We start from the raw sequence: 19815 nt of genomic DNA, 5'->3' as shown, positions 1-19815 counted from the left end.
AAAAATAAAGCTTCATCCTCAGCCTTCATTCCCTTTGTGTTATTTCTAATTTCCTTGCTTTTTTTTCTCCCACATACCCTTGTACATTGCTCTCTTGTTCTCAATATTTGACTGGCCTTTTCTTTATCTTCCTTTAAGAACTGGTTCAAAATGTGTCTCTCCCACACTTCATTCTGGATGTTCTATTTGATTTCTTCAATTATTTTCCTTCCTACTGCTAGGTTCATAACTGTTCACGATTTAACTCTTTAAAAAAAATAAATTGCTTTTCACTCAACCAATAAAAAGGTTTCCCATTCTCTCCAATGCCCCTCTCCTTAAGACTGTGTATACAACATACACGTATGGCACATTTGAAGCACCCCCTCCCCCCCGAATATTGGGAACTGTCCTTTATTAAAGGTGCTGGGAATTATAGCTCTGTGTGGGGTAAACTACAGTTTTCAGGGTTATTGGGGGTGGGAGATGTTCTGTAAATGTGCTTTAAATGTATGGTTCATACCAAATTGTCTCATGTGTTTTCAATTGTGAGTCAGCAAGCAGGAATCTGTTCATTTTATCCATGTACAACAGCCAGTATATTTTAGATGCATTTATCAATAATAAGCAATTATATATGCACCTCAAGCATTTTCCTCATGCTAGCCAGGGTACCCACAGTCAGGTATTTTCGCTAGCCGGCTCTTCCAGACAACCTATTTATTGAGCATTCACCCTGATTTGTTTGCACAAAGCATATACGGGACTCAGATTATATCTGTTCCTTATTGAGCAATGTCATAGCTGCCAAGTTTTCCCTTTTCTCGCGAGGAAGCCTATTCAGCATAATGGGAAATCCCTTAACAAAAGGGATAACTTGGCAGCTATGTTGAGCATTTATTCTGATTTGTTTGCCAGCGTGTGAGGGGTTTATATACGACATGTGTATTCAGCCTGCATTCATCCTGATTTGCTTGCCAAGTGTTTGCACATCTTCCTACACTTTCCCCACACTTCCCAATGCATTTCCCTATCACTTTCCAAACTGCAAAAAGTCTGGTTCTTTTTAAAGGAAAAATCGGAAAATGAGAAACTGAAAGAAGCTGAAATTGGCAGTTTTGCTTATCCCTACTACTGGTGCTTAGTGCAAACTGAGAATGCATCCTGGGACAATGACCAGCTCTCTCCCATGGTTGCACTTGGCATAGAAGATTGATGGTGGCGTGCAAGGCATGTTTCAAGGATACTGCCACCATTACCGGTCTTCTAATTGAAGAGCTTGATAAACACTGAGGGAAGCCCAGGATTTTCTGGAAGGAAGTTTGAAAGCCACTGTCCCAGATAATGAAATAGTAGCAGTGCAGGGTAGGATGAGCTAATCAGTAGCTTACTAATCATAAAAGTTATTCCAGCCGGCAAGGGGTGGAATAACCTATAAGTTTCGGTTCTCTCGATTTCTACTTTTTCCAAACTAAAATTCAGTTCTCTACATTTTGCATTAAAAAAAATCCTCATCAAAATTCATCAGCATTGTGGCAATTTATTACATACACCAACAATGCTGGACTTACAGACTGATTATCAGCAGCAGCATTACAAATTTGGATGTTGTACTTACAGACAGCATCTCCTTTCAGGAAAAATAACTTTTCTTTCTTTGTGAATGATGAACTGACTGCTGCTCAGACTTTGTGCTCTACTCTTTATGCTGTAGAAACAAAAGAAGATGTGAAAACTTGAATTTATTACATTGTACAGTAAAGGGTAAAGGGACCCCGGACCATTAGGTCCAGTCATGACTGACTCTGGGGTTGCACGCTCATCTTGCATTATTGGCCAAGGGACCCGGTGTACAGCTTCCAGGTCATGTGGCCAGCATGACAAAGCTGCTTCTGGCGAACCAGAGCAGCACACGGAAACACCATTTACCTTCCCGCCTGAGCGGTACCTATTTATCTACTTGCACTTTGACGTGCTTTCGAACTGCTAGGTTGGCAGGAGCTGGGACAGAGCAATAGGAGCTTACCCCATCGCAGGAATTCGAACCGCCGACCTTCTGATCGGCAAGTCCTAGGCTCTCTGGTTTAACCCACAGCGCCACCTGCGTTATACAATGTACCATTGTATAATTACAATGTACCATTGATGGAAGGGGTGGGCATGAGGGTTTTGGGGGGTCTTTATGTCAGTTCTTGTTCTTGTTTGTTTTTCTTCTTACATTTAATAAAAAAAATTTAAAAGAGCATCAGGATTTTAGTGTGAATTTCTCATAGCAATACGTTTGTAAGTGGTTAGTAAGCATCATCTGGAGAGCCACAGGTTCCCCATCCCTGCAGAAGAAAAAGGATTACGGTACAGGCTTCTGGGTGTGTTTTACACACACAGCACCCCTTCCTCTGGTCTAAAGAAATCTGGTCTGTTCCGCCCCATCCAAGTTACACCACAGACTGCTGTGTTTCCTTAACTTGTAATGGTTGTGAGCACAATATGATCATTTGTGAGGCCTCCAGTTGTCTTTGTGTTGTGCCCTTGCAATCATGCCTATTTGCATAGAACTGTAGCTCTTAGTATGCTAGTTACAGGTAGGTAGCCGTGTTGGTCTGACGTAGTCAAAACAAAATAAAAAAAATCCTTCCAGTTGTAACCTTAGAGACCAACTAAGTTTGTCATAGGTATGAGCTTTTGTGTGCATGCACACTTCTTCAGATACTTCTTCAGATTCTTCAGGGTATCTGAAGAAGTGTGCATGCACACAAAAGCTCATACCTATGACAAACTTAGTTGGTCTCTTAGCATGCTGTGAGCCTTGACATTCAGCCCTTTTGCTCTGTAAGTTTTAGGCTATGAGGGGAACAGGGTATCTGGAGCTGAAACTTTCAAACTTTTTCTCTGCCCTGTTTATGGCCACACCTTTCACTGTACTGTGGATTGTTAAGAGAGAGAAGGGCTTAACTCTGAATTGTTTTCAGAGTTCGATTTACATTCATATTGCAAGGAGAGCAGGTTTGCAGCCCCGCCATGGAGTAATGCCTAATTACTTTTATAATTTAGATACTCCATCGTATTGCAGAGCTTTTATGCTAGCTCGTCTAAGTGCATTCCCCACATCTGTATTGTTTGGAACAGTGTTTCTCAACCTTTTTTGGGCCACGGCACACTTGTTCCGTGAAAAAAATCACGAGGCACACCACCATTAAAAAAGTTAAAAACATTAACTCTGTGCCGCCCTATATTATAATTATGACTGTAAGAAACACTTGCCAAATATTGCTGTCCGGCGGGTTAGTGTTGTGTATTGGCGGCCGCCAGGCTCGTTTGCACTGAGCTTTGGGAAAGAGGAGGAGAAATATTGCTTTCCGGCGGGTTAGTGTGGTTTATTGGCGGCCGCCAGGCACGTGACAATGCAAATCGCCCTTCTCATCGCCGCACGTCGCGGCACACCAGCCAGCGTCTTGCCGCGGAACAGCGGTTGAGAAACGCTGGTTTGGAAGGTTTCAAAAAAATCCCCTTCCAGAACAGATTCTGTTCCTGTAATAAGTAAACACCAGATACAATACCTCACATAATTTTGGATTGCCCTCTTCTCAACACCCATCACAGAGATCTCCTACTGACTGACTCCCTTACAGCTCAAAATATTGATTTGCAAAGTCTGTAATCCAATATTTCCTGAGGGATGATACTCCCAAAACTACCAAGATTGTTTTGGGGTACTTAGCCAAGATCTTTAAAGCTAAATCTAAAGTTGCCTGATTTATTCGATGGTGGTTATCTAGTCTTTTATATATTATTTGTGTTTGGATTATCAATGTATTTGGATGACTTTGTATTATTTTTATGATTTTACTGTTTTAACTTATGCCAATAAAGACAAGAAATCTTGAAAAGTTATGTATTACTGCTTTCCTTCACCTTACACAAGGCAGATCTTCTGATGGATATTTCTGAAACATTCACTATCTAACAGTGCCACCTGCTGCCAGTCAATTCACTTCAGATATATTCCTTTCTGCAAGCTGCTGTGCAGTAATTGAGGTACCGGTGAGCTGTTTTGGGAAGCTTTTAATGTTTGATTTTTTAAAAAGAGAGAGCTTTGTTTGTATTTTTGTTGGATGCCACCCAGAATGACTGTGGCAGCCCAATCGTATATAAAATTTACTATTATTATTAATAGTAAGAAGCGTATGTTGTTTCCCTTTCATGTTATTGCTTTGGTGGTTTGCCTGCTACACACTATCCTACTCCCCAAATGATCTGTCCTAAGGTTCATCTCTGTGTTTATGTGATAAGTGCAGCTGGAAAAGACCCTGATGTTGGGAAAGATGGAGGGCACAAGGAGAAGGGGACGACAGAGGACGAGATGGTTGGACAGTGTTCTTGAAGCTACAAACATGAGTCTGACCAAACTGCGGGAGGCAGTGGAAGACAGGAGTGCCTGGCGTGCTCTGGTCCATGGGGTCACGAAGAGTTGGACACGACTAAACAACAAAGTGCAGAAGCTGCCTTGTGTGGGCTTGATGTGCTGTTGACATAGAATTATAGAACCTTAGAGTTGGAAGGGACCCTTGGGGTCATCTAGTCCAACCCCCTGCAATGCAGGAATGAACTTAGAATCTGGAGCTTCATTTTCATTTTGCAGCATTGCAATGCAGCAAAGGAGGTTACTTACACTGGCACCAGGAATATGATAGAAACTCCTGTCCCTGAGAACTGCTCAGGTGACACAAAGGTGATGTCATGGTTCTCCCTCTTCCCATTTTATGCTCACGAGATCCTCTGAGGTAGGTTAGGCTGAGAGACTCAAGGTCATCCTGTAAGCTTCATGGCTCAAAAATGGGAAAAGTCCAGCATTCGAACCATTATACTGGCTCCTAGGTTCCATTAAATTTTTTTTAAGTTTCTAGCCTTTGTAGTACCTGAGATATGAGGCAAAATGAACAGGTCCTATTCCTTTTTTGTGAGAAACTAGCCTGCTCCTTCCTTTAGTGTGTCTTTCTTCCCAAGACTGCACCTTAATCTAAGTTTAAGCACCCTACTTTAATCGGTGAACACTTTTTGCTATGCGGTGCTAACGGACAAACAGCTTCTTGCACCAAATCTGAGGGTGGGAAAAGATTGCCCTTGCCCTCTGTATTCAACATGATCAGGAAAATCTGGGCGAAATGACTTCTAATCGTCCTTCTGGCCAGAGGTAACCGACGGAACTCCCTTCCACGTGAGATTTCCACAGGCACGCTGACATGCGCCAGCAACGAAAGCTTTCCTACGCGCGGGTTTTTGTCGCGTCAGGAGGAAGGGTTCAAAGCAGCAAAATGCCACATGGACTTTGGAGTGGGTTTTTTGTTTTGTTTTTGGTGGGGTGTTAAACTGCTCAGAGGAGAAACATTCAAAATGTGCAGCTTCCCCTCTATACCCCCCAGGCGATACACTCCAAACCGTCCGGCTTCGCCCACCCTCGAACTGGCCTCAGCGCAGCTACCGGTAATACATAACATTTTATTCTTCTTAAGAGGACTACTTCCCTAGCCCTTCTCCAATCCGCGGCCCACCTCAGCTTCTTTCAACCGTAAAACTCGCGCGGAGGGATCACCGCGTTATTAAAACGAAGAAAAAGAAGAGCCGGCCGCGTAAGGATCCAGACATGCTGACTGGAGGAGGGAGGGAGGACTGGTTGGTTGGTTGGTTGGAGGCTGAGCATGCGCAGAGGCAGCACGGACTAGGCCCAGCCTGAGGCGGCGGCGGGCGCCGAGGCAGCAGCGGGAAAGAGCCCCCACGGCCCACCGCAGTGAAAGAGAGGCGGCGAGTACGTGAGGGAGCGTGGTCGCAGCCCAGGGGCGGGGGGCAGTAACCGGGGGGGGGGAGACGCTGTGTGAGAGGAAGAAGTGGGGTTGTTGTGGTGTGTTTCTACCCGCCCCCCCTTTGTCGCGCGCGTGTCGGTGTGCGGTTGGGCCAGAGGGGAGGGGCTTGGGAATAACTGGTGTGTTTTTTTGGGGGGGGAGGAGGTTTAAGGGCAGCGATTTTATGAGGGGGGGGGCAGAGAAGCAAAGGTTGATTACAAAAAAAAGGAGGGAGAGGGGAGGTTGTGATTCTGGGTGAAGAGGGGGAGGGATCCAGGAGTCTGCTGGTATAATAATAATAGTAATAGTAATAACTATGGTACCTTATTATTCACACCGTTTTCAAAGCACTGCACTTATGTATGTACTGTGTCTGCTTCTACAGCAGCCCTGTACGGTAGGTCACCATATGGTTATTTCCCACCCTCTCCATAAGGCCACTTTCTGAGGCCTCTACCAATGCAGTATGAGGCGGGGACGGGGGAGACGGGACGGGGAGGGCTAAGGTGGTGGAATGGACTGTACCACTTCGAACTGCAGGTGTGTGTGTATGTGTGCGCTCACGTTCTTTGAATGCTCTCGTACATAGTGAAAACGGAGATGGGAAGAGCTGTGCACTGTAGAGAGAGCGGTTGGGTCTATAAAACTTCTCATCCTTCTTGCTTGCTTGTTTTCGCTCCTCGCAAGTGGTTTTGTACGCAGGGGGAAGGGGGCCCAAGGAGCACTGGACAATAATAAATTGCCCACTTGCGATGTGAAATGGTACAGTCCACTCTACCCCCTTCCCCCCACCCCACCCCCCACGCCTGTTTGATGCATGTCTGGAGCAGGCCTCAGATCTGAACAGTGGGAAGATTCAAAACAGGACTTCCTGTTTTGAAGCAGTCTCTTACCAGTGGCATTCTCTGGGACTACTTCTCCCAGGTGAGTGTGTATAGTATTCCAGTACTACTCTCTGCTGCACCAGCTGATAAGAGAGGTGTAGTATAGGGAGGAGGGAGCCTGAGAGATACTAGGTTGAGCTTAGTATGATTTACTTCTGAGTAAATGGACCCAGGTGGCGCTGTGGGTTAAACCACAGAGTCTTGGGCTTGCTGATCAGAAGGTCGGCGGTTCGAATCCCTGCAACGGGGTGAACTCCCGTTGCTTGGTCCCAGCTCCTGCCCACCTAGCAGTTCGAAAGCACATCAAAGTGCAAGTAGATAAATAGGGACCGCTCCGGCGGGAAGGTAAACAGTGTTTCTGTGTGCTGCTCTGGTTCGCTAGAAGCAGCTTTGTCATGTGGGCCACATGACCCGGTAGCTGTCTGCGGACAAACGCCGGCTCCCTCGGCCTATAGAGCGAGATGAGCACCGCAACCGCAGAGTCGGACACAACTGGACCTGATGGTCAGGGGCCCCTTTACCTTTACATAAATGGACATAGGATTGTACTATAAGTCCAGCCTCCAATCATTGATGTTCAGAAGTGGGTTTTTTTTAAAAAAAAAAACTGGTTTGTGCATGGATGTGGATTACTAACAATTCTTGTGCCATGTTAAGAACTTCTGCACCAGCTGTCTTTATCCTGTTCTCAAACTGTCTGTTCTTTCTCTTATGTGTGGCAGGTTTTCCAAGATGACGCAATTCCTGCCCCCAAATTTGTTGGCACTATTTGCCCCCCGTGATCCTATACCCTACCTACCTCCTCTGGAGAAACTACCCCATGAGAAGCACCATAATCAGCCCTACAGTGGCATTGCCCCCTACATTCGAGAATTTGAGGTAAGTACTTTTAAGAATTGGCCTGATTTGTAATTTGTTAGAACATTGGCTAGTGCCTGCAGGGTTTGGCTGTTGCAAGAGCGGCTATTATTTCTCAACACTTTGTCCTTTGTTAAATTTGAGTGCCATTTATTAAAAAAATGAGGTCTTTCTCTTACAGGACCCACGTGATGCTCCCCCACCTACCCGTGCAGAGACGCGTGAGGAACGAATGGAACGGAAGGTATGTACAGGGCATAGCAATTTGTGGGTTATTGCAACAGTAGCTCTGATCCAGGATTCCTAGATTGCATGGGGGAATGCCTCAGGTTCTACCCTTGACTGTTTGTAGCTTTTTTTCTTAGATGCTGAGGTTTATGGGTCCCTATTGTTTTCAAAGGGATGTATTTCTTCAGGTAGTTAATCTTCTGTCCTCAACACTTTTCCTTGCAGAGGCGGGAGAAGATTGAGCGCCGGCAACAAGAGGTTGAGACTGAGCTGAAGATGTGTAAGTCAGGGAGAGGCGCAATGGGGGAAGGAGTGAACTTTGTGAAAGTCACACCACTTTTGGTCTAACAATGAATGAATTCAGTGTTTCATTTGATTCCTCTTAAGATGGGCCTAATGTTCACGTGTGAAAGGACAAACGACCCCTCCCTTTTCCTCCATTTCTTATCCGTTGCCTTATTCTTCTTCCAATCAGGGGACCCTCACAATGATCCCAATGCTCAAGGAGATGCCTTCAAGACTCTCTTTGTGGCCAGAGTTGTAAGTTACCTTCTTCCTTCTGCCAACACTTTGTTTAAAATAAATTGCTAGTGTCCTTACCAGTAAGAGAGGTCGGAATACAGATGGAAGCAAACAGCTGCTTTAGCAATTTCCACCATTGCCAACAGTAAATAAATATGTACTATGTAAATAAACTTATAAAAACCAGGATTAAAAATTATGGCACAGCTTTTAAAGTGTTAAAAGTACGGAAAGAGCACAAAGAACCCCTCGTGCCAGGGATCTCCCCATTCATCCTGATACAAAGTCATTCTGATTTTCTTGAGAGAAACAGGCCATTTCTGAATCACAGAAATGGGCTAAGCTTCATAAACTATTGGAATTTTATATGGGAATGTAGCTCTAGGGAGCAGTGGAAGCATTAACTACACCATCCCAACATTGTGTGGCTTTCATGGTAGCAAGTAGGATCATTTTTCAGATTGCCCCACCTGAAGAGTTAAGAAAAGTCTGGGAAACAGGACTGGGACAACATGAAAATGATAATTAACTCCCTTAAGACTATCTTACTTTCACAACAATGCATCAGCATTACGTTGTAGAGGTTTTAAGACAAAGGGTCTTTCAAACACATGTGGTGGACATGTCATAAGGGATGAGATATTTGAGGAAAATTTCAAAACAACTAGGCCAACAAATTACAAAATCCCCAGAAATAAATATTCCATTTGTTTTTAAATAATAAAAATGATGGTCTGAAAATTGGGACCTTAATTTGGTGAGAGCAGTGATTGCAAAAAAATTGTGGAAGAATGGAGCTACAATGAATAGTTGGAATTCAAATAGTCTGGCTGAAAAGCTATGCAGATTGGTAAAGTTTTATTTCATACGCATATAAATAAGAAAATGACAGAAGGGTTCCCAGGGTATTTCAGAATTTGTGCATATAGTGTAGCATACTGTCTGCATCAAATATATGATTGCTCTTTGAGGGGGGAAATGGGTTCTCTTCTGCGAACCTTTAACTGCTTCTGTGATATTTTGCCTGCCAGTTTGTTTATATCATTTAAGTCATATCTACAAAACAAACAAAGACAACTCTACCAGTTATGATCTCTATGCCTGCTCCTTATTTGACTTCCCATTTTCCTTGCAGAACTATGACACAACAGAATCCAAGCTGAGGCGGGAGTTTGAAGTTTATGGCCCTATCAAAAGAGTAAGTAGAAAGATTATTTTTGCATCTGTTTGGCAACCAATCAATAAAATTCAATGGCTGTTAGATAATAATTTATTGAACATAATTATCGCCATATTTCCCAGTGATGAATTGTGTAGCCCAGTATTTTGGGGTGGGTGAGGGGCTTTCTGCTTAATTTCATTGTTTTAATCCCCATTTACCTCTTTCTAAGAGAGTAAGTTTTAATCTTCGTTTTCTTCCCACATCGTTTTATTTCATTTCAAAGATAATTGTTTTGCATTCAAATGCTTCTGATTTATCAGAAGCACTTCATATATTTGGAACATATCTCTAGTTCTGTGGTTTAGGATAAATCGACTTGATTTTAACACTGCTATCTTTCCAATGCCTCCTGTCTCTCACATTGTTTTATCAAAGACATTTACAATGCTGGGGTGGAGAGATGTAAGGGTGCAAGTGACTCTTGCGGAAAAGCTGTTTCTATCTCAACTCATTGAACTCCTTTTTTTTAGCACTTGTACATGGAAGACAGAACTTGTTCCCTGGGATTTCTACTTTCCTCATCTCTGTGCTATCATTTCCTCATTTCTCTAGTGCTCTCACAGCTACTCTATATAGAGGGCACAGTGGGAATTTCTAGGCTTAGTTCATACAGAATGTAATGTGGGCTTTGGAATCCGGAGCTTCCTGTATCTCTTAGGTACAGTGGTGGCTCTACTTACGAATTTAATCCATTCCGAACGAACATTCGTAAGTCGAAAAAAATTGCAAGTCGAATCCCATAGGAATGCATTGGGAGAAAAAATTCGTAAGTAGAAAAAATCCTATCTAAACCGCATCCAAGATGGCGGACGGAGCTCCGTTCGTAAGTAGAAACATTTGTAAGTAGAGTTATTCGTAAGTAGAGGTACCACTGTATCTTTTTTGTTGTTGCAGAAATGCCCCTCTAATTACACCATAGCAGACATGGTCAGCCAAGAAGCCGAAAGTTGAATGTGTACTGATCATTTTCCTCTTTGTGGTCTCAAGTGAAGGGGTTTTATAAGGAGATGGACTTCATTTGTGTCCTAAGAAGGTATTAGGGCTATACATTTAACCAGTTAACCCTTGCTGCCACTTCCAATTCTGTTTCAGATCTACATGGTGTACAATAAGCACTCCGGCAAGCCACGTGGCTACGCCTTCATTGAATATGAACATGAACGTGACATGCACTGTAAGTACAATAGTTTTCTGGGATGTTTTTATGATTTGTGCGTTTTGTCTTTTTATAAATTAGTTTTTCTATTACAAAAGCATGTTTTTTTTTCTCAAAGCCCTTGAGTTATTTGAGGGCTTGGGCTCCCCCCAACAGGTAAGTACAGAGTGGGGGAGCCTGGCTTGGTTTGGCAAGCACCCAAGTTCCGTTAATCTGGCCCTGTTGGGTTTCCGAGTGAGGACCCTTCCAGTCATACCAACAATAGAAAGTGGGGGGGGGGATCCTTCCAATCACATCAATAGTTGAATCCAGAAGGGAGAAAGTTTTACCCCCTTCTCCCTGTATATTTTGTCATTCAATCATTCATGTAGGGTTTGGACTTGGGAATCTCAGTTTTACTCTAGGTAGGCTTGCTCTCTTTCGAGAGCATCACTTCCATCTCTTTGTCTAGTCCTGAAAAAAGAAATTAACGTAGCTGGGGTGCTGCAAATGCATTGTGTGTGAGCGTATGTGTATGCTAAAGTAACAGGCAACAGTTCAACAGCTCTCATCTTTACCCCTCAAGATTCCCTTGTGTTGGGAGGAACCCTGTAGACCGAGGGTGGGCAACTAGTCATGCCAGCATCTTTTTGGGCAGGCTGGAGTTCCTGCTTGCATTGCCGAACCCAGCAGCGTCATAAAAGCTGCCCCCCACACTCTGAACTGTTGCCCATCTCCTTTCTGTTAAATTTTTTTTAAGAGGGGAGAATGAATGCTGTGAAGAAGTAGTTCTTCTAAAGCAAGTGTAACTTTGACCTGTAGCTGTGTTTTGAAAAGATGCTGTTGTTGAGAGGCGTGTTGTGAGCGGGGTGTATTAATTCTGTGTTCTTATTGTCACTGCAGCCACCTTTCTGATGGCTATTGCCACTGCTGGCTTGCAGCTGATCCTTATGCTTCCCCTTTACAACATCTCATTGTATGGTTGGTATAAGGGTTTGTATAATTGGTAAGAAACCGCAGTACCCAACACACTTCTATACACAAGCCAGGTCAAAGGCAGATGCTAGGTGACATGACTTAGTGTGGAGGTGGGGTGGAGGGAAGGAAGAGGAATATGTTTCTCTTCTGGCTTCTGCGCTGTTCTCTTGCTGTGTGGAAGGAGAAGGAGAAATGGGTTCCTTATGCTTGGTTGTTGGCCTTATATTTTGCAGCATAAATATAATGGGGAGGGAGGGAAGAATAGTAGGTCAGCCCTCTCCAGTAGGGCTCAAATATCCTGAGTGAACCCTCCCTCTCCAAGACACACATGTGCTGTTTTATGCTCTGCACTCTGTGGGGCTGGATTGGCAATCATTAAACAACGCAGGCAGAAACAGTTTGCAAGTGAGAGTTATTTCAAAAATATTAGTTTTGCCCCAAGTAGGTAGGGGCTCCTCACTCCTTTTCAAACTGGCTAGACCAAAATGCTTCCTCTCAATCATTAACACACATAAGAAAGCATCACAGTATTTGAGGTCACTTTCTGAAATCTTCATGAGAATGTTAATCTTTCTACCTTCCATCACTGCTTACATTAATAGTGTAGACACAAGTGATGGTAAAGTCTGATGCTAATATGAGGCTCCCAAATATCCTTGCAGACCTGGGTTAGATTGTGTTAGTGCTCTTTGGAAAGGACTGGGCTGTGTTAGTCCTCTTTGGAAAGGTGGGAAAACCGTAGACTACATCTTTCTTAAAACATTCTAGCTTATATAAAAGCAAGTTGCAGCATATTAAGGCAGCCTTGTAATTTAGCACTTGCCTGATGTTTGTGGCCGGTGACAATTGCCCAAAGAAGCACCTCCAGTGTCAAGAGGGATAGAGCCACTCACGTATAAGCTCCATTATTCTATCTTGAAAACAAGATAGCATCATAAAGCATGTGTACCTGGCTGTCTTCTCACTTTACTTGGACAGGCACCCGGACTAGGTGCCTGGGCAGTGGAGTGACTGGTAGCAGTGAGAGGTGGAGTGGTATTTGTAAGCTTAGGAATGAATGGGAAGCCATCCTCTGAACAATTATTTGCATGGCTGTATTAGGGGAGAGCAAACATCGATATCAACTACCACTTGAGTCAGTTCTTGAATTTCAAAGTTTTAACAGATTGTACACTTGTGGAATGGAGGATTCTTCCCAGTTATTGGGTCACTTGAATCAGATTGAGACACACGGGGCCTTACACAAGTTACATTTTAAATCTTTTGGCTTTGGTGCTTTATCTCTAGGTACGGAAACTGCATTGACTAAAAATATTTTACCATGAGCCATCGCAACCTGCCCCTGGCCAAACTTGGATGCAGATATCTTTGTTAGAGGCTCCTGTTAATGTACATAATCCCTGAGTGGCTGATGTGTGTTTCTTAGGAGGGAGTGCATTTTTATGCCTGTGCTCATCGATTGATAGGAACCAGGACTGAGGATATTTGAGCTCTGCTTTTAGTTAGGAAGCTGATGGGTGGTTGGGTAGTTAGCAAGAGTGGGAGCACAAAGCTATGTAGAGTAATTCCTCTGGCTACCCTTGCAGGGCTTGCCAAGGCCGTAATGGGACCTGCAAGTGGGACACGGTTGGGATGTCTGTCTCAACAGAGGTTCTAAATCGTTGATCCCCCAATGTGGGTTTTAACATACAAGCAGGCAACTATACCACTGTTGCTGGGTTCCTAATTATTGCTAGAGAAGGCAGTTCAGAGACATCACACATACCTTGCTGTTCTTTCTTGTTATCTTCTTTTCTGTCTGGCTCCTTTAGTTTAGATCTTTCAATTGTGTAGTATTTGGAGCCCTCAACCCTGCCTAATGCAGGCTATAGCTAGGAATGCCAAGGTGGGGGGAGGCTTGGTAAAAGGTAAAATTCAGGACTTACACCTGAAAAGGACCATCCTGCGCCTCCCAGTATTTACATTGGAAGGATGTGTTCTGTCAGAGGCCTTTAAGCTTTGGAGTATTGAAACTTAATAAGGATTTAGATGGGGCCATTCAGCTTGCCATTGTCTGCAAGGCAAGATCTAGAATGTCAAAGGCAGCAGTATATCACTAAATAGCAAATCATAAAGGTCAATGTGCATGTACTCTGCACCTCTGCTTTGCTTTGGGGCACTGTTGACTAGGTTGGAAAGTTAATTAAACCAAAAAAAACCCCACCTTTGCCCTTGAAACTTTACTGTTTACCTCTGAATCTTAGGGGGAAAGCGGTAAGTGCTGCCCTTGGATCTGTTAAGGAACAGGAAAAAACAAGAGTGCCTATGAGTTTAGTATTGGAGCTATGAACTGCTTAGTGTGCTGATTAACAGGTGTTCGCTGTTGGCTCCTTGAGGGACTTGGTAAATTATGAAAGCTCCCTCCCCAGCATTGTGATTATGTGTCTTCAGCAATCCAGAGCAGAGTGTTACTTTGCCAAATTCTGATAAGTAAGTGCTACTTACAGAGAGTCTCATACTCATCTTTTACATAGCAATCTTGTCACAAGATGGAGGGATTCCTTATACATTCTTCTCTGTTGATTTGTTCTCATAAAGGTGTGCCCTTATAAATAGGATGAGAGAGGTACAGTGAATGAAGATGCACACCCTGCGTGTCCTTGCCTCTTATTAATTGTGCAAGCACATGAAAGCATGAAGAATTATTAGGAATCTCTTTGTGGTGAGATTTCTGTGTGAAAAATGAATTCACCAAGTTATCCTTTAGAGTAATGTGTGAACTGGCCTCTCCTAGAGAGAAAAGTTTGAAGGCATTGAAAAGCTTTGAAAAACCAGGGCTTGGTCATTGATGGGATACCAGAAAGGGCTTGAATAGTAACTTTTCAGGCCTCAGTGTAATGTGACAACAGAGCTGTTCTAGGTGAGCTTCCCCAACATGTCAGCTGCTGCTGCTGCTCAAAGCCCTTGAACGCCCTGAGAAAAGCTTGGGGATTTTTTTATGCTAGGGTCATTGTGCTTAATTATAAAACGTCCCAGGAAGGTAAGATGCAATGCAGAGGGTGGTTTCAGGTAAGCAATCTGGGACTCGCCCAACCATGGACTGACCTCTTCACTGGAGAAAAGGCCCAGCTTCGTCTCCTATCTTCAATAAAATGGTGGTGAATATGGGGGGCAGGGACGCTGCTCCTTGCTGACTTTGGTCCACTGGCTGCCCATTTTGGAAATGAGCCATGAGGCTAACTTGGAGACTCAATTTGTAAGGGATGGCGGTCTGTCATCGTGCCCCAAGATCCAAACTGTGACTGGCTTCTGATTCTCAGGGCTTCGAGGCCCAGGATGACATCTTTGCCATTGGTCATTGGACAAAGCCTGACTTGACGATGAAGATCTTGTCAAGCTCCACCTTCCACAGCTTTCTCTAGTAGCTGAACAATCTCAACTTTTTGTTCTTTTCTTTTTTTTAATGAAGGTTGGGGGGATGGCAGACCGTTGGAAAAAATACATCCTCCTTCAAAGAAATTGATTTTTGGACTTTTTTTAAAAAAATCAGAGCTTTTCTGCTGTGTACTGTTGCATCAGAATTTAGAACAGGTGAAATCAGAAGAGGTGAAAATGTTTTGTGCAGTTAAGAGTCAGTCCTTTTTTCTTTATTTCATGGAACCTTCTGTTTGAAATGGAGAGCTTCCAAGTCTCTTTTTCTGAAGTAATATTTTCCCATTAAAATGTATGTACATCAGAAGATTTTTGCCATTTGTTTCTATAAGAAGGGAATTTCAACCCTTTTCCCCCCCTGTTACGTATATGAGAACATCCTCCTTGAGCATGAGAGAGGAAGGGAGAAATCCTCCGTACCCACATTGAAGAGAGAGATTATCTCTTATCTTTTTATGTGCACGCTTAAGGATAATGTTTTTATTTTTCCTCTAATGCAGTTTATGCATGTGGTTGGCTTTAAACCTTTCTATTTAATTTTTTGTGCTTTTCAAGAAAATGCAGCCTCTGCATTTTTATCTAAAAATAACTGCATACGTTCCCCTACTCTTTTGAACTGCGCATGTTCAATAAAAGTAAAATTTCATTCTTGAAAGTGTCCCCCAAAAAGACATACAGTCAACTACCCTGCTCTGTTTTTTTAAAAGACACCCAGCACTTTGATAACTGATAGTAAACAATGGCAACATTTGGCTCTCTGAATTTGGTGATGGGCATGTCTTTAAAAGGGAATACTTCAGAAATTTGTGGATTGAAATCCTCTGGTAGTGTCTAGTGCTGCTTCACTGACCATGGGACCTACTGCCCACACCTGCATTATTGACCACATATAGGTGCCTTTAGTATATTTGAGGAATGGTGGTGCGTGGGAGCCACAAAGCTTGCAAGGACCCCTTAAGGCATAAACTATCTTCAAGCTCTTAAGAGTTTTATGTAGTTTTGGGGAGTGGGATGAGGCGGGGGGGGGGGAACTGGGGAGGGGCTGGCAAGGGTGGGGTGGGATCTGAGCGTCCGACTTCTGCTGCTGAGACAGGTAAGGCAGGGAAGGTCGGCTCAGCAGCTAAAATGCAAAACCCAAAATACCGCCCCAGCCGGGGGCGCCCGGGCAGGGGGGAGCTGCGCCTCGGGCCCCAGCGCTAGCAGCCCGATGCAGTGAGTTTGAGGAGTTAAAAGTTGCAATGGTTTTGTAAGTAGTTTCTCCAGGTAAATGCTTTTATTTCCTTTTTACTTGTTAGCTGTGCTCGCCCACCCTTCCTTTAGCAAGTGGCTTGAGAACATTTCCTCTCCCCTAAAAGTTGTCCTAGAGATTTGCAGTGGGTTTGAAAGCGGCAAGGGGGGGGGGGGAATAGTGGGTTAAAGTGGGCTTGGGAGTGTTGAGCGAGGGTGCCAGCCAGTTCCCTGAGTGTTTTTCCTTGTGCGTACTACCCTCTCCCTTTCCCGCCAGACCTTTCACTCCCCTGTAACCTAGAAAGCATTTATATAGCCCTCTCCCCCCCTCCCCTTCACCTGTTTGGTCCCCCCTCCAAATTTTTATTTATTTATTTTGATGGCAGGAACTCTTGCTTTTGGGTTGGGTTTGGGGGCATGGCCAATCTTGGGACTGGCTGGTTGGGGATACAAATAAGCAGCAGAGCCTGGCCCACTCTGAGGTTTGCTGGGAGGGCTGGGGTGGAGGGCTTGCTTGTCTGTACCCAGCCTTTTTCCTTCTGGGCAAGTGATGTATGTAGTGTGAGTCTTGACTGCTCAATAACCTTCCTTCTTTTTGCAGCAGAGGCCAGGGGGGGCTACATTATGAGGTGGTGCTGGGGATTGCTCCACAACTCTGGGGCTCTGCGGCAGCTGTGGTCAGGCAGCCCATAAAGCTTACTTGCCGGTTGTGTCCCCCCCCCACTCCCACAATGATGTGGATTTTGCCCAGCTACTTTAATCAAGGCAAGCTCTTGTGTTCAGGACGAGCTTTGAGGAAATGCTTCCCAAGCAGATGTGGAGCAATCCCTCGCCCGGGGCAGCGGGGCCACGGGAGCCTCCTTAAGAATCCTTTGTGTGTGGTATATGTCTTTGGGGGCGGGTGGGCTTGTTTATGTGCAGTCTGGATAATGGCAGTTCCCTTTGCCCTCCCCTCCCCCCTGGATACCCCTCCTAATCTGTTGCAGCGGCATACAAGCACGCCGATGGGAAAAAAATAGATGGCAGGCGGGTGCTGGTGGACGTAGAGAGAGGCCGCACGGTGAAGGGATGGCGCCCACGCAGGCTTGGTAAGTGTGTGCAGAGAGCTATACTGTGCTTGCTGCCAGTTTTTTCTGCCCCACCCTTGTCCCCGATAGTTGCAAGTCCTAAGAAGTCTTGAGGGGGGCAGACATCAACGCTGCTAGACTGCTGCATTCTGGCCACCAAGAATGTTGACATTTAATAAGTGGAGATCAAACCATCTAGAAGACAAACCGAGGGAGCTAAATATGTCCAGCCCAGAAAGAAGGAAACTGAAACATAGGGAGTTGCGTACTTAAAGTGGCTATTCCCTATGTTTTCTGAGGGTGCGCCAAGAATGGTTAGGTCTTAGCAAGAGGAAAGTAGACTTGAGTTAAATGTTTCTTTGAAAACCTGCTTACATGTGGGAGCTGTTTGCCAGTGGAGAAATGCAGTTGAAAGGCAGAGAAATTCCCTGTGCTTGAGAAGTTTTCAAGGTAATGCTGGATAGGCATCTGTTGATGTTTTCTGTGAAGGTGGTTGTGTTGGGCCAGAGGTACTTGTCGATTCTTAGTCAGATTCTGGAAAAAAGGTAAATTATGGACATGAACCGTTCCAAGGTGCTTTCATCCTTCCTTCTGATCCCTCCATTTGGCAAGGTCTGCTTTCTGTATGCTTTTTGCGAGGCAGGAGAAATTGTTCTCACTGCAGATGTGGCTCAGAAACCAGGAGAGATCCTTTACCCTCTCTCTCTGGTTTCAGATGAGTTCAATTTAAGCAAGATATATTAGAACTAGAACAGCACACACTGGGCATACAAGTCTGAAGGACAGTGTTTCTTCCAGTCCTGGCCTAATTGTGAACAAGCCTGGAAAGACCCAACATTGTCTTCCCCCTCCTTTGCAGGTGGTGGTCTCGGTGGCACCCGGCGAGGAGGTGCTGACGTCAACATCAGACATTCAGGCCGGGATGACACTTCCCGATACGATGAACGGTGAGTTGAGTTGCATAAAGTAGAACAGATTGGTATCACTGCCATTCTCCCTCTCCCCTCAAAAAGTTATACTGTTATAGGAATTTCATTTCTAATACAAGAGAATGATTGGTGGCAGCTCCCATTCAAAGTATTACTTAGCACTAACTTTGTGCTAAACGTACAGAAGGCTTACAAGCTTATAGTCAAAAGCAAATATCCTATGGTAGCATTTAAAATTAGAACATTTCTCAATTGCAGCCAGACCCTCCTCTTGTATGTCTTAAAAATTAAAGACACACAAAATGGGACAGATTGAATAGATTTGTATAATTTGTCTCAACCCTCCCCCCCTTGATTGTAAAGATAAGGGTATGAAACCAGATTCTGTGATTAAGGTAGTTTGGATTGCAAGCCTTTTATTGTGTGTTGCTTTTGTATAATGCTGGATCATGGAAGACATGATAGTTAAGCCAGTTTGTAGTGCAGATGTGTCTTTGTAGAGATGCCATGTTCATTCATGGGTTTCCTCTTGTGTTGTGCAGTGCCAAAGTAGTAGTTAAAGACAATTACTTGACATTTGAGAAAGTACATTCTGTCCCCTCACCACCACCCCGGCTCACAGGGATCGAGACCGCGAACGGGAGCGTGATCGCCGAGACCGCAGCCGAGACAGGGACAAAGAGCGGGAACGCCGTCGCAGCCGATCCCGGGAACGCCGGCGGCGGACGCGGAGCCAAGAGAAAGATGAGCGGAAGCGCAGCCGGGAGCGCAGCAAGGATAAAGACCGGGAGCGCAAGCGCCGCAGCCGTTCCAGGGATCGCAAGCGGGACCGGGACCGGGACAGAGACAAGAAGGAAGAGCTGCCAGAAGTGGCTGAGGCCCAGCCTGATGAGGCCACCCTTGGCGAGATGGGCGTAGATGGGCTGGAGGTGAAGCCCGAAGTGGGGGAAGAGAAGGGCAGGGACAGAGACAGGGAAAGGGACAGGGATAGAGAGAGGGATCGGCGGCGCAGCCATCGCGACAAAGACAGAGACAGGGATCGTGACAGAGAGCGTCGTCGTGATAGGGACAGAGATAGGGACCGTGACAGGGAGCACAAGCGGGAGCGGGGGGAGCGGGGAGGGGATAAACGGGAAGAGAGGGGGCAGGACAATGGCATGGGAGAGGCCTTGGAAGAAACCAGCCAGGATATGTTCCTGGACCAAGAATCCATGCAGTCAGCTGATGGTTATTTGTCCACTGAGAATGGATATATGATGGAGCCCCCAATGGAGTGATGAATGGAGACGCTTCCGTGCCCCATGTGGTCCAGCCAGGTGAGGCTTTTGTCTCCCAGGCTGCCTAACCAATGAGGCCCCATCAGCCAGTTGATGTAATTGATTTTAACTGGTTTTGTTTAGAAGGGTAAGTCTGTTTCAGTTCTGCCTGTCCTACCCCATTTCTTCTTAACATGTAACCTTCCACGGATCCCTTGTGTATTTGGATATTTTTCTTTAAACAAGAATAAAGTGGTGTTAATGTTTTCTTCTCCATGTGAA

The 19815-nt window shown here is 44.8% G+C and overlaps 1 protein-coding gene across 1 annotated transcript; it reads left to right on the top strand.

The window, feature by feature from the left end:
- Positions 1-5666: 5666 nt before the first annotated feature.
- SNRNP70 (small nuclear ribonucleoprotein U1 subunit 70) lies at positions 5667-19815 on the top strand. Its single transcript, XM_035135425.2, has 10 exons — positions 5667-5782; positions 7423-7579; positions 7740-7802; positions 8012-8066; positions 8262-8326; positions 9444-9506; positions 10623-10704; positions 17268-17369; positions 18208-18295; positions 18900-19815. Exons 2-10 carry the CDS (start codon positions 7433-7435, stop codon positions 19552-19554), a joined length of 1320 nt encoding a protein of 439 aa, XP_034991316.1. The 5' UTR covers positions 5667-5782; positions 7423-7432; the 3' UTR covers positions 19555-19815.

Source organism: Zootoca vivipara, chromosome 13 (assembly GCF_963506605.1).
Source record: "Zootoca vivipara chromosome 13, rZooViv1.1, whole genome shotgun sequence".
NCBI classification, from domain to species: Eukaryota; Metazoa; Chordata; class Lepidosauria; order Squamata; family Lacertidae; genus Zootoca; species Zootoca vivipara.
Note: the sequence above shows the minus strand (reverse complement) of the source record. Positions and strands in the feature narration are given on the sequence as shown.

Bases quoted from the DNA above. Each gene is read 5' to 3' on its own strand.
- SNRNP70 (XM_035135425.2), top strand. From the start codon at position 7,433: ATGACGCAATTCCTGCCCCCAAATTTGTTGGCACTATTTGCCCCCCGT. The intron at 7,580-7,739 runs GTAAGTACTTTT...TTTCTCTTACAG, and splicing joins CCTACATTCGAGAATTTGAG to GACCCACGTGATGCTCCCCC. The intron at 10,705-17,267 runs GTAAGTACAATA...AATCTGTTGCAG, and splicing joins ACATGAACGTGACATGCACT to CGGCATACAAGCACGCCGAT.